The 14,347-nt window shown below is 39.8% G+C and overlaps 1 protein-coding gene and 1 pseudogene across 1 annotated transcript; one reads left to right on the top strand and one right to left on the bottom strand.

The window, feature by feature from the left end:
- Positions 1–470: 470 nt before the first annotated feature.
- LOC126973605 (putative nuclease HARBI1) lies at positions 471–2,846 on the bottom strand. Its single transcript, XM_050820942.1, has 2 exons — positions 2,186–2,846; positions 471–1,289 (listed from the first exon to the last, which is right to left on the bottom strand). The coding sequence occupies exons 1-2, from the start codon at positions 2,651–2,653 to the stop codon at positions 522–524; spliced, it is 1,236 nt and encodes a 411-aa protein (XP_050676899.1). The 5' UTR covers positions 2,654–2,846; the 3' UTR covers positions 471–521.
- Positions 2,847–4,958: 2,112 nt separating this feature from the next.
- On the top strand, positions 4,959–6,359 carry LOC126973545 (uncharacterized; annotated as a pseudogene).
- The last annotated feature ends 7,988 nt before the right edge of the window (positions 6,360–14,347 follow it).

A 14,347-nucleotide genomic window follows, 5' to 3' on the forward strand; every position in this document is an offset into this window, starting at 1 on the left:
GCGCCCCCCGCCAACCGCGCACCCCCGCGCCAGCCAAATAAACCCCGTGTAAACAGACAAGTCAGTGCGTGGTTAATCACTGCCGCTGCGTTGTAGAGTGACGTTTTTTTCGCTGGCGATAAAAATGACGCGTAAGCTTAGCGAAGACGGAACCTTAAAATTGGTGCAATTATATGGCGAAAACGAGTGCCTTTGGGATATTAAATCCCCAAATTACCGCAATAAAGAAATGCGGTCAACAGCGTTGCAAAATATGGCTCAACAAATGCAAATCAAAGGGCTCACTTCTACTGAAGTAAAAAATTAAATTAAAGCCATAAGGGCTACATATTATTTAGAGCTCGACAAGATACAAAAATCCACCAGATCTGGCGCTGGTGGGAACGTATATGTCCCAAAAGTCAAGTGGTTTCAAGAACCGGACGGCTTTATAAAAAATGCTATTGTAAAAAGGAAAACAATGGTAAGTATTTATTGTAAAACTTATTTATTTTATTTCCATCCTAGGTACCTATACAAAATTAATGAATTCTATCCAATTGCCATGGCACACTTCCAGCAGTCATGAAGAAGTTCCTATATAGGTCTCTTTTTTCTTTAGCAGTCATGGAATGGTTGCCTCTTTGTTGTTCTGAAATGCTTGGTAGTGGATTTATTTCCGATCTCCATGTTCCTTCTATTATTTGTCCATCATTGTCCTCTCTGTCTACACAAGTAGATGTTATGTAGGAACTTGAACGCTTTCGCAACCAATTATGTAGGGCACAGGCTGCACAGACAATGGCATCAACTGTGTCCACATGGGTTGGAATTGCTTTTTCGAACACTCGGAATCTAGAAACCAGTATACCAAAAGCATTTTCACTTATGCGCCTTGTACGCGACAACCTGTAGTTAAAGACTTTTTCGGCAGTACTTAGCTGCGTACCTGGATAGGGTTTTAGTAAATAATTCTTCAGTGGAAATGCTGCATCACCAACTATTACTCCATTTGTAGGAAGCAATCCATCTTCCAACCGACGATATAATGAGGAATTTTTGAAAACACCTCCATCAGAGACGTTTCCATTCGCTCCAACGTCTATATATGAAAAACAATAGTCGTGGTCTACAAGTGCTAACAATACTGTACTATTGGTTTTTTTATAATTATAAAATTCACTTCCACTATTTGAAGGAGCTTTAATTATAATATGCTTCCCATCGATTGCTCCATAACATGAAGGGAAATTCCACTTGGTATTGAAACCGTCTTCAATAATTTTCCATTCTTCCTCTCGTTCTGGAATCTGTAAACAAAAAAAAAATTACAACCTAAATACGTATTATCATCAACTAATAATTTATTAAACATTACATTTTATTCTCATTAACAGGATAACTCAGGAACCAGCAACGATGACGCTGAGTTGGGTGAAGCTGAGGGTGTTGGTGACGGAGCTGAAAATGTATCAAGATCTACTGAAAATAATGATAATTCTACTGAAACGCCAACTCAAGCCATCCAGACGCCAGTTCGAAATTCTGTGACAGCTCCCAATCAATCTGGGCCTCCGCGATCAAAACGCTCCAAAATATCTCAGATGGCCACCATGATAAATGACTTAAAAAGTGTGTCAAATGATGTTAATATGTCACCATCTGAAGAAGAGTCTGACGCTGATATTTTCGGTAAACATGTGGCGGCTCAACTAAAAAAACTGTCTGAAGAACAATCTGTTATTGCACAAGAAGAGATCCAAAAAATATTATCCAAAACTAGATTGGCTGATATACAACAAAAGAAGTATACAGAAAATGCACACTCTTCAGCCCCTAACTATTTTATCCCTAGTCCGGCAGCAACTACTTTTTGGGATTTTACTCCCTGGAGCCCAACCCAATGACTGCATCAAGCGACAACATCATAACATTTTACCCGCCAAAGGTTGCCGAGCCTGCCACTAGCAACAGCTCTTTAGGATTTCATTCTTCCGATCGATCAACGAACCCCACATTTGTAAACCCCAGGCAGATTATTATTACACCCTCAGGTTTGAATTACAGCACCACGATCAACGAAGAAGCTGAAAGTGAAAATAACACTGCTGTTATCACGATTATGCGTGCCTATGAAAATTCTTAATACTATTTTGATGTTGTATTTCTTAATTTTCTAATAATTTAATAATAAAAATTTTATTACCATAATATGTGTTTTTAGTGCCGTATATATTGCCCAGCACACTTCTGGTATTAGTTGAGAAATTGCTGGTTTTGAGACACGATAAAAGTGACTAAGGAACCGATAGTTCATTCCTGAAGCCAAAAATGTCAGCGTTATTTCCAGTTTAATTTTGGCTGGTAAAGCATCTCTCATGAATGTATCATGTCGTTGAATAGAGCTCGATATCATTGACAGCAATTCGTCAAAATTCTGTGGTGACATCCTCATAGCCAGTTTGTACTCCGCAGAATCTTCAAATCGCAATTGCTTCAGCAACAAAGCAGAGCCACCAGTTTCGTTTCTATCGTCAATCCATTTTCTTACCCATTGTCGTTTATTTTTAGTTATCTCATTTTCTACCATTTTTATTAACTCATTCAACAGCAAAATTGATAAATTTTTCAACAAATAATTAAATCGTCGTTTCAGTTGTTTTCGCGAATTCATTTTTCCCACTGACTTCACACACGTGTGCTCACCGTGAGAAACGCACCACTACTACTTACTTCATGTAAACAGTTAAAGTCAGTCGCGGCGCCGACATTGGCGCTGCGACTGACTTGTTTACTGACCCTGTGTAAATCAGCCTTAATTGATTTCAAGTCAGTACAGTACTGTCGCGTCAGCACTGACTTCAATATTCCCGCTTCATACTTTCGGCGTCAGTCCGCTCCCCCAGCCACCCGCGCCTGCGCAATTGACGCCGTGTAAATGTCGAAGTTAGTCGCTGCCACCGTACAATAGGTACGGGGACCACGCTGCGTCGCACAACTCGCACCGCATCACAAAACGACGCGAAAACTGAACGACATGGAAAACTAGAAGCTTATTCAATTATACCGCGATAATGAATGCCTGTGGGATAATAAATCACAAAATTATAGAAATAAAGAAATGCGTGGAACATCATTACAGAATATTTCATGAGTATTGAATTTAGAAGGGTTTGGCCCTACCGAGGTCAAAAATAAAATTAAAAACTTGAGGGCAACTTACTACTGGGAACTGGATAAAATTAAAAAGTCCTCAAAATCAGGCGCTGGTGGAAATGTGTATATCCCAAAAGTGAAATGGTTCGAAGAAATGGACGCTGTTATAAGAAATGTATCTATACAAAGGAAAACGACAGTAAGTACCCACAATATTTATTTATTTTTAGTATAAAAATCACACAAAATATAACTTAATAAATTCTGTTTAACTGCCACTCTACAATTCCATTCGTCATAAAGTATTCTTTTAATAAATCTCTTCTCTCTTTCGCATTTACGGAGTGGTTACCTCTAAGTTGATCAGTTATACTTGTTAATGGAGTTATTTCCGATCTCCAAGTACCTGGTAATATTTGTCCTTCAGAGTCCTCTCTGTCTACACAAGTAGGTGTTATGTAGGAGTTAAATTTTTTTCGCAACCAATTATGAAGGGCACAGGATGCACAGACGATTGCATCAACTGTTTTCAAACTGGTGGGAATTGCTTTTTCAAACACACGGAATCTGGAAACTAGAATTCCAAAAGCATTTTCCACAATACGCCTCGCACGAGATAATCTGTAATTGAAGATTATTTCACCGGTAGTCAGTTGCGTACCTGGATACGGTTTTAGTAAATAAGTCTTTAACGGAAAAGCTGCATCGCCAACAATTATTCCATCCATTGGCAGTAATCCATCTTCTAAACGGCGATAAATGGAAGAATTTTTAAAGACTCCCCCATCAGAAGTGCTGCCATTCGCACCAACATCGATGTATGAAAAACAGTAGTTATGGTCTACAATAGCCATCAAAACGATATTATTTGTTTTTTTATAGTTGTAAAATTTACTTCCACTATTTGGTGGAGTTTGATAGGAATATGCTTTCTATCAATTGCTCCGTAAGACGAGGGAAAATTCCATCTGGTGTTAAATCCGTACTCGATAATTTTCCATTCATCCTCTCCATCTGGAATCTGCAAATGAAAACTAATAATTGTATTAAACAGACAATAAACAATAAAATCTTTCCTCTTGTAGTAATGTGTGTACATCTATACTAATAATAATACATAATAATAATCGATTTAGGTACTCGTTAACTAACTGATTACTTATTTTCAGGATAATTCAGATACTCCCAGAAATATTCCTGTTGCTGGTGATGACGATGATGATGTTGAATATGAGATAAGATCAGAGAGAAGACAGCTTAGTAATGCTGAAAATAATAACACTGGGAATTCACCAGCTTCAGAATCCGGGCTGACCACACCAAACTCCAATCAACCGAAAAGACCGAGGTCAAAACGTAGCAAACTGTCTTAGATGTCCGAAATGATAAAAGACATAAAAAATGTATCACATAGTATTAATATGCCATCAGACGAAGAAAATGATTGTGATATTTACGGAAAGCATGTGGCTTCTCAGTTAAAAAAACTCTCTGAGGAACAATGTATAATAGCACAGGAAAAAATGCAGAGAATAATATCCAAGTGTAGACTAGCAGATCTAGAAAAGAGAAGAAGAAACGTCAATATCTACCCAAATACACACTTTTCTATGAGGGCTACTACTAGTACACAGCCTCAGCAGAACCGTTATACTCCTAGTCCAGCTTCTACGACAAACAGCGGCAACACTTGCTCCTTAGGATTTTATCCCACCCAGTCTACACAGATAGCTGTCCCCCCAGTAGCAGCTCTATGGTTTCATGTATGTGTTTAGGTTGTCTATGCGCCACGAATTAAAAAGTAATTATAGAAATGTCAATCGTCCATGACAGTTGAAGAATAGACTTGTTTGCTGATTGTGCGTTGTTTGTTTTATTGTGGCTCCTGATCTAGAAATCCTGAAGGTGTACCTGAGGTCTACATACACAACAAACTGGCGACGAGTCGTGATCGAATCGGCGGGTGCAAGACGCGATTGAATCTAAAGTGGTTATCTTGTGCGAACAGAATTGGTGACAATGTCGGTTGGCAAGATGGACGCGTTCGATCGGCACAAGGACAATTGGTCGACCTATATAGACTGGAGCAGTACTTCGTGGTAAACGACGTGAAAGACGAACGAAAAGTACCGTTACTGATCACGGTAATGGGAGCTGACAGCTATGATCTACTGGTGACACTATGTAGCCCGACTAAACCATCACAGAAAACGTACTCAGAGTTAGTGACGCTCATGCGGGATCATCTGCAGCCTCGGCCGAGCGTGTTAGCAGAAAGATATAAGTTTCGGCAACGGAAACAATCGAAAGTCGAAAGTGTAGCCGATTTCATAGCGGATTTGCAGAAATTGACAAAGTATTGTGAGTTTGGTACGTGGCTGGAGGAAAGTTTACGTGACCAGTTTGTCTGCGGGCTCTATAGCGAGAGCATACGATTACGGCTGTTTACGGAAACAGATTTGAAATTTTCTAAAGCCAATGATTTGGCAATTGCGATGGAGGCGGCGGAAACAAACGCGGCAGCTGTAGAAAATCGCGGCAGAAGTGACAACAGCACCCCGTGTTTCGTGATGAGCAGTGCCCGTAAGAGAGGCCAAGGCTTTAGAAAATGGCCAGAGCAGACGAGAAACGAAGTAAATGGTGCGAGCCTGAGTGAACAACAAAGAAAAAAAGGTGTCGTAGGGACCAGCGGATAACAGCCAGCGAACAGGTCAAGGACATACGAAATGCCGGGCGTGCGGAGGCGGACACGCATCAGAATCGTGTAAATTTCGGTTATATGTGTGCCGTGTTTGTAATCGAGAAGGACACTTGAAGAAAATGTGCCCCAAGCTGATGAACATTACGGGACATAACTATGTCGAGGATGAGTAGTCGGAGGAGGAAAAATATGATATAGAAATAAATCTTTCCTTTGTAAAAAATGATAACCTCAGTAAATATAAACCATTTCTAATGAAAGTCAATGTTAACAGCCAAGATATTTGTATGGAGGTTGACACTGGTAGTACGATATCTTGCATTAGTTCAGATGTGTATCATTAATACTTTGCAAACTGTGAATTAATACCTAGTAATTTAAGATTAAGGTATTATACAGGGGAGACTGTACTTACACTAGGTAAAATTAAGGCTCTTATTAACTACAAGGGCAAGTTAACTTCACTGGATTTGTATGTTATAGCTAATGGTAAGACAAATTTTCCCATGCAGGCAGTGGCTAGCAGAATTGGGGATAAAGTTGTCTACAGAACTGGAAGTACCAGAAGCGATCAATTATGTTAAATGACAGAAAATTTTAACATATCCAATTTCAGTTCCAGGTTTAAAGAGGTGTTTGCGGATGGTTTGGGAAGATACAACGGAGGGCTGGTTATCTGCGCGCACGCCAGGCAGCTGAACAGAGTTCTAACGTAAAAAAGAAATATAGAAGGGGACAGAGAGTCGTAGGAAGGAATTTCCATGTCAGTTTGCGATGTGGGTTCGTCAGGGTAGGCCGCACTCGGGGTATTTTTATGATAACATGGTGGCATCACGCAGGGAGTTTAAAGCCGCGCTCAAATATGTACAACGCAATGAAGAACGAATTAGAATGGAAATACTGGCTCGGCATCGTTCCACTTGTAACTTTGTTGATTTTTGGAAATAAACCAAGAAGTTTAATAATAAAAATTGTTTGCCGGTGAGTGTAGAAGGAGAAAGAAACAAGTTAGTGTTACCAAAAGACGTAATTGTAAACTTCAGTCAATTCGTGGCTCGGACACTTGCCACGTGACAGTTTCACCTAAACAGATAGGATTAATTCTGAGGTATATGAAGCGTGGTAAGTCTCCGGGCCACGATGGACTTAGTATAGAACACTTGCTGAATGCTGGACAGTATGTCTGTGATGTATTAGCAAAGAGAACCTATGAGAATATCGTACAACTCTACGAGAACCCACAGTTATAACAATTATAACTAAAAAGCGTAACAGATTCCAAATCTGCCCTTGCTGCTTATTATGCATATGCACATTCTAGATTATCATATGGAATATTAATATGGGGAAACTATAGTGAAATAAAAGATATATTTATTCAACAGAAAAAATGTATCATAATTTTATAAAATATTCAGCAGATGGCTTCATGTAGACCATATTTTATTAAACACAAAATTTTAACTCTTACTTCAATTTACATCCTAGAAGCATGTAAATTTGTTAAAAAACATTCGGACTTATACTCAACACTACCAAATAACAAGCGAAATAATAGAAATTTAAACAAATTAAAAATTCCCCAAACAAGTATGTCATTAGTGTCATCGAGCCCTCACCACATGGCAATAAAAATTTATAATCACATCCCAAACGAAATTAAAAATAGAAAGAAGCCTTCTCTATTTAAAAGACATCTTATTTTTTTTTTAGTTTCAACATGCTTCTACGATTTACCCGAATTTTTTAATTACAAGTGTGAGAATTAGTTACAATATAGTATAAGAATGTATAAGACTTATTTATTTTATGTATAACGTTGCTGTGCCCTTGCAGGGCGTCATATATTGTCTACCCATTAATGTACCAACCATCCTACTGTAAAATGTGACTTGCAATAAAATATTTTGATTTGATTTGATTTATAACAGCTATATTTATGTAACACCTACAACAAAGCAACTCAATTTGATACTAGATCACTACTCAGAAAAACTTTCTATACTTGCAGGTCAACAAGAACCTACGAGAATATGCGAGGACTCTGCGAGTACCTCCCAATCCTCCGAGAGAAACTTCGAAAACTCTACGAGAACCTCCGACAACCTTCGGTTATTATAACAGACAATAAGAACGAACGAGAATCTATAAGAAACCACAACAACTTACAGATACCAACCAGGCTGCTGCAGAGCGCGCACCTCCTGTTGGAATGGCCGTATCGGCGCAAATACTACATCACACCTATTATAAAAACGAGAATAATACAGTTTAATAATTTTAGTTAAAATTAGTTCTATGACGTATAAGTGTCAGTGGTGTAACGCCTTGAAGTGGAAAGATGAGACACCTGGCATGTGCTTGGCTGTGCTTGTGCTTGCCTGTTTAAACAACTGCCTGAACCACTTTAGTCTGGTTAATTATTACACCCAAATCATGTACACTTCATGGATAATATCGCACCTTTGCGGGAAAAACGTGATATTTCGAGAAAATCGTTTTTTATTTTTTTGCAAATTTGAAATCGCCGTGTTGAGTTCGTAAAGAGACAACATATCACACTCTAGCGTTATCTCGATCGGCAATCTAGTTGGCTGCGAAACGGTGACAGTCCAGTCGGAACCTATTTTTCTTACAGTGCTCTTTTTTTACGGAAATAACGTGACATCACGATTATAACACATTTTATGTGAAAAGGTAAGTTGTTTTAATTTTAATATTATTTTTGTAAAAAGGTGACGTGTCATAGATAACACATTATTTAAGTAAAAATTAGGCTATACTGGATGTGATCCTTTCATGATGTCACATTGTTCTTGAAATAAAAATGTTTTTATATAGGGACTTCTGAATATGTCACCTTGTAGGTGATATATTTAATAACGTTGGTTAATGAAGAAAGTGGGTTATGTTTACGATGTTTCGTTATTTTAAGCCTTGTATCCAGTAGAGACGCCTGAGCACGCTCGGCCCGAGCAAATCCGAGCGCGCTCAGAGCGAGCCGGCATCTGTCGGTTTTTGTCCGTGCTCAAAGGCGCTCAGTATTCGCTCGGCGCTCAGTGTGGACGGTTGTTTTTGTGTTTGAGGTGAGCGCGTCGAATTCCCCGAGTTTTGATTACGTTTACTTTTTCTGTTATTTGAAAAATGAGTGGCTTGTGGGATAACGAGACTTGTTTAACATTATTTGATGCGTATGAATCAAAGAGGGTGTTATGGGATAGTACATACGAAGAATACTATAATCGCATAAAAAAAGAAGATGCTTGGCGAAATTGGTATATTTAAATACACCTCCATCAGAAATTCTACCCTTACATCCAACATCAACATATATAAAATTATAGGCAGCATCTACTACCGAAAATAAAACAATACTAAAGAAATCTTGTTAAAGGCAGTGCTATGATTTGAATATGCTTGCCATCCATTGCCCCAACACAATGAGGGTAGTTCCACTTTTTTTCGAAGATTCGTCATATCTTAAAATTATCAGTAACTTATCCTCCTGTGATATGGCCTCACGCATATGTGTATCTTTTTTTTTAATTTGCGGTCCGATCAATGACACTAAATATTCAAAATCAATCCTTGACATTCTTATAAAGTTGTTAAATGGTTCGTTATCTCCTTCGAAAGTCAATTCACGAATTATATTAGCCGAGTTGTTTCTTCGATGACGATACATTTCTCTCATCCACCATCTTGGTGGTTTTCTCTTCTTCTTTATGGCACAGTGAATAATTATAAAGACAGCAGCAGCTACAAGGACACGTGAAGACATGACGGAGCCGAGCATATACTGAGCAGCCTGAGCACAGCTTTTTCAATGTTGAGGCTCGTTCGACCAAAACATTCATTTTGTTTCTCTGAGCATGCTCAGGTGAATGAGCGGCTCATTCGCCCGAGCATGCTCAAGTGGATACAAGGCTTTAGAAAATACTTTATGATTACGGGAAATAACTTTGACTTGTCACATTGTATGTGTTAACTTGATTTCAACACAAGTATTGTTTTTGCAGATGGGGTCAGGATCTAGGCTTTAGAACTAGCGACGAATAAAAATTATGAAGAAGAACATCCAATAGTTCATTTGAATAATACATATTCCAGTATTAATGAAGAAAATGATAATGGTAAATATTTCAGCAAGACTGTTGTTTCCTATCATAATTATGCTCTTTAATTGTCATTAATATTAAAATATTTTTCAGTGACTTCAGCAAAGACCAGTTGCTCACTCAATCCTCGCAAGCGCACCATATCGGAATTTTTAAGTTTGACATCTTAATTGGTGATAATTCATCTGTTGTTAGTATTTCGGGTAATAGTATTGACCGGGTCGATGAAGCTCGGAATTTGGGTGTTTTGATGTATGGCAGACTGCAATTTCATAACCATGTGCTTGAGACTGTTAAAAGCTGTTACTACAGGTTATAAGTTTTGTATAATATGCGGCAATATTTAAGCGAGGAACTTAGGATTCTGTTATGCGAGTCCTTAATATTGTCTAAACTTAATTACGCCGACTCTGCTATTGGCGAGTGTCTCCTGTCTAAATCTAAAAAAAATATTCAGCAAGTACAGAATGCATGTGCACGCTTTAGCTTTTATATCCCTCGTAGAGTCCACATTACCCCTAACCTTAATCGCAGTAACCTAATGAACATGAATTCGTGCCGGTACCTTCATTTTGCCACTTTGCTTTTTAAAATTATCCGTACTCGTACACCACCTTATTTGTTCCACAAATTGGAGTTCTCACGACGCCAGGTGCGTATGGCTGCTACACGTTTGGTTTGCCCAAAACATCGTACAACTGCATTTCGTGGCAGCTTTCGGTATGCTTCCACGAAGTGTTGGAATAATATTCCGCCTCCCATACGGGACTGCGTTAGTTTAGGGCTATTTAAATTAAAATGCAAAGAATATCTTATTAATGTCCAAAAATCAATTTCAAATATTTAAAAATATTAGTTTGTTTTGTGTGGCAATGGAAAGTTTAAATCAAGTTTAATTGTTTTTATTTGTTGTTAGTTTTAATTTTAGATCCGAGTTTCACTATTTTTTGTGCTTTGTGCTTATAGAGAATTAATAGTTTGTATACCTTCGTGTGACAAGACTGTGCGTTAGTAGCGCTCTCTGGGTTTCCACGGAAGACCAGCGTTGTGCATTCTTTCGAAACCACAACTATGCTGAGTTGGGGGCACATTGGCGTCATTAGATCATAATTAGATTAGTATAACTTTAAGAAATGTATCAGAATGTATAATGACGTCAATAAACATTTTTTCTTCTTCTCCTCCTCCAGTACTAGTTCATCGAGTAATTCAGAAGGTGCTGTATAGGAACCGGAAATTATTTTTAACATCATTTGGTCGTATTTTTTTCATACAGGTGAAAGATCCTAATTACGAAATAATTAAACAGAAACATTACCTAAAGTGTTCGCCAACGGAATTCGCTGATGTGATGACTGAACCCTCAGTTGAAATGTTAGGGCACAATATTACAACTTCTGAGCCTGAGGAAATTGAACCAGAACTAGAACGCACTGCAGAGAAAATGGCTGATGTTGAAGGAATCGTAGAAAATGATGAAAATGAGAAAGGTATTTATAATAGTCCAACGACAAATAAGTGAAAGTTGAGAGACAGTGGAAAACAGTATGAATCATTGAAGGCTAAAAAACAATTCTTGAACGTATAGTGAAACCACCTTGCAAAGAAACGTGTGTATTTAAATGTCAGTTCAATATTACAGAACATCAGCGTAAACAACTTCTGAAAGACTACTGGGAATTGGGACACATTGAATAACAATAGGCATTCATAGCTAACTTAGTGGAGAAATAACACCAAATAGCCGCTATGTCAAAGTTGACGCAGAAAGTGTTGCAGCTGCACCGCTACGCGAAAATACAACGCCTACTTTTTTACATAGCCAGTACGAAAATTCGGGTCTGCAAGACTTTTTATAAAAATACGCTTGGTATCAATAATCGCCCGATTGAAACTGCACTAAAGAAAAGAAATCCAAACACGAACATATCTGCAATGAAAGATTATCGTGGACGCCATGAAAATCCTCCCCACGTAGAAGAAGCTGTTAAGCATGGAGTCAGAGCTTTTATTGAAGCAATACCAAAAACTTAATCCCACTATTTAAGAAGCCAATCGAAACGACACTATATTGATGGTAGCAAAACGGTAGCTGATCTCCATAGAGATTATGTTAAAAAATGCCGAGCCGAAAATGTTAGTTAAGCCACCTACGTTATGTTTTATCGCATATTTACTCAACAATATAACATATCCGTCTTCGTTCAATTCCGATGACGAATTTAAGACAGCTTTTGTTAATAAAAAATAAGGATATCACAAATATTGCGCTCAATAAAGCATACACTAGGACATCTGGATTGACAGAGAATAAAAAAAAGATCTCATGGATTTAGTGGCCCATATATGTACCTGGCTTTTATAAATCTTTTTTTGAATCTCTTTTATTAAAGAGATTCAAAAGAATGTACCAATTTTTAATTAAATTATGTTTTACATTTACAAAAGACTATCTACCTCATAGAGACCTAGGACTAATGATAAGCTTAGAGGCGAATTTGTAGTATTTGCGAATTGGCGAGTTTTTGAAGTTACAAGATAGATTTAACAAATCTGGGAATACTGGTGTTTATCTAAAGTGATCTCTTTTTCGTGATCGCCGACACGGGACTCTCACCTTCCGCGCTGTGCAGGTCCTGACGGGGCACGGTTGCTTCGGCAGGTACCTGTTCAGCGTGGCGGGTCGGGAGTCGACCAGCGTGTGACACGCTTGTGGGTGTCCAGAGGACACAGGGGAGCCGCGGGCGATGCTCGTGGTGGAGATAGGGAGCGACCTGTCGCTGTCGGCCGTCGTGAGAGCCATGGTCGGCAGCGATAGAGCGTGGAAGGCGGTACTCCGAATCTGCGAGGCCGTTATGGCGCAAAAGGAGGTGGCGGAGCGGGCGAGGGAAGACGACCCTCTGTCGAACCCAATCCGCCTCAAGAGAGTGGGACGGAGGCGCCTGGCGCATGAGCGCCGCATTCCCCCTTAATGTGGGGTCTCCGGGCGGTGGAACCGGGGGTTACCATTGCCTAGTTGGAGGAGAACCCCGGGACGGCTGGCGTATCCCGTGTTCCGGCACGACAAATGGAATGACGAGTGGCGTCACAGCTGGGCGCCCACAAGATGGGTCCGAATCGGACAGACCGTCGGGGGAGCAGCGGAAGTGTGCGAAAGCGTTCCCGCAGCTCCGCCGGAAGACGGTGAGGAGGAACACCGCTGGTTTTTAGCCGGTAAGAGTCCAGCATAACCCGACAGTGCCCCCCCCCCCCCGTGCCTGTCGGGTATCCATGAGGACTTTCCAGCAACATCGTTTTCACTTCGCTCCGCGTTCACGACGGCTTTTGGTGTGTTTATAACTTGTGTGTATACACATGTTATATATCAATACGCACCTTTTAACGGCAAATACAGTGGTATAATTAGTTTTTCTGTCGAGCGTTAGATAAATTATTTATCGACCTCGACATCTCAAGTGATAGTGACACAAAGTTTGGGTGCGGTTTACTCGCTGGAAGTCGCGGTAACCCCCTGCATCAGGTTCTGGTAGATACGTGAGTGCTTTCAAATTCAAAATCGGCCCACATATACGGCCGTGAGAATTTTTTATGTGAAGGAAATCTTATATGCTTTTTCTTCAGTGTGTGTTTCTTAGTTGTATATGTACTATATATCGTCGCCTTTTCAAGACGAGTCCAACGATACATCGTTTGTAAATATCGGAGCAATACAAAAGGAATTACCAATTTCCTTTGTTCCGAGTTGTGGGTGACGCTGCGCAGAGCGTCGCGGTGTCGCTAGTGTCGCTTCCCGCGAGACTCGCGGCGAGCGCAGCGAGCGCGGCTCGCGCTTCTCTCTGTGACGCCGAGCAGTGACGCCGTCAGGTCGCAGACCTAGAGGACACCAGCGTAGGTGTAATACATAGATATAAGTAGTTATTAAGAACTGTGTGTTTAGATACTTTATTGTAGGATAGTGCTTAGACATAGTTTATTTATTAATTAATATTTTGATAGTCTATAAGTTATGTTTTGATTATTTTTGTGTGTTTATATGTTTCCGTTGTTGCTTGTAGTTTGTAAACCTGCAACAATGGACACAGATAGTTTAAATGAATTGAGTTGCTCCGAATACGGTGTTGGCCGGAAACGGTCGTTCTATAAGCGGTCGAGTAATTCCGACCAAGCCTCGGCTACGGAGATCGAGGAAAAGAGGAGGACCGTGGAGAGGAGGGCCGATAAGGCTACAAAAAAGGCTGCTGGTCACACAGCGGGGTTGGCTCAGGCCAAACGAGTGTTAAAAGAAAGTAGGGAGAAGGAAGTAGGGGAAGAGTTGGAGAAGAAGCTCAGGAGCCAGGCTTTTCGTAAGCCTGCTGCTGCTGCTGTTGCCCAGCCTTAAATCTCAGATGAGATT

Source organism: Leptidea sinapis, chromosome 29, assembly GCF_905404315.1.
Source record: "Leptidea sinapis chromosome 29, ilLepSina1.1, whole genome shotgun sequence".
Taxonomy (NCBI): domain Eukaryota; kingdom Metazoa; phylum Arthropoda; class Insecta; order Lepidoptera; family Pieridae; genus Leptidea; species Leptidea sinapis.

Bases quoted from the DNA above. Each gene is read 5' to 3' on its own strand.
- LOC126973605 (XM_050820942.1), bottom strand. From the start codon at position 2,653: ATGAATTCGCGAAAACAACTGAAACGACGATTTAATTATTTGTTGAAA. The intron at 1,290-2,185 runs GTAATAAAATTT...TTTTGTTTACAG, and splicing joins CACTAAAAACACATATTATG to ATTCCAGAACGAGAGGAAGA.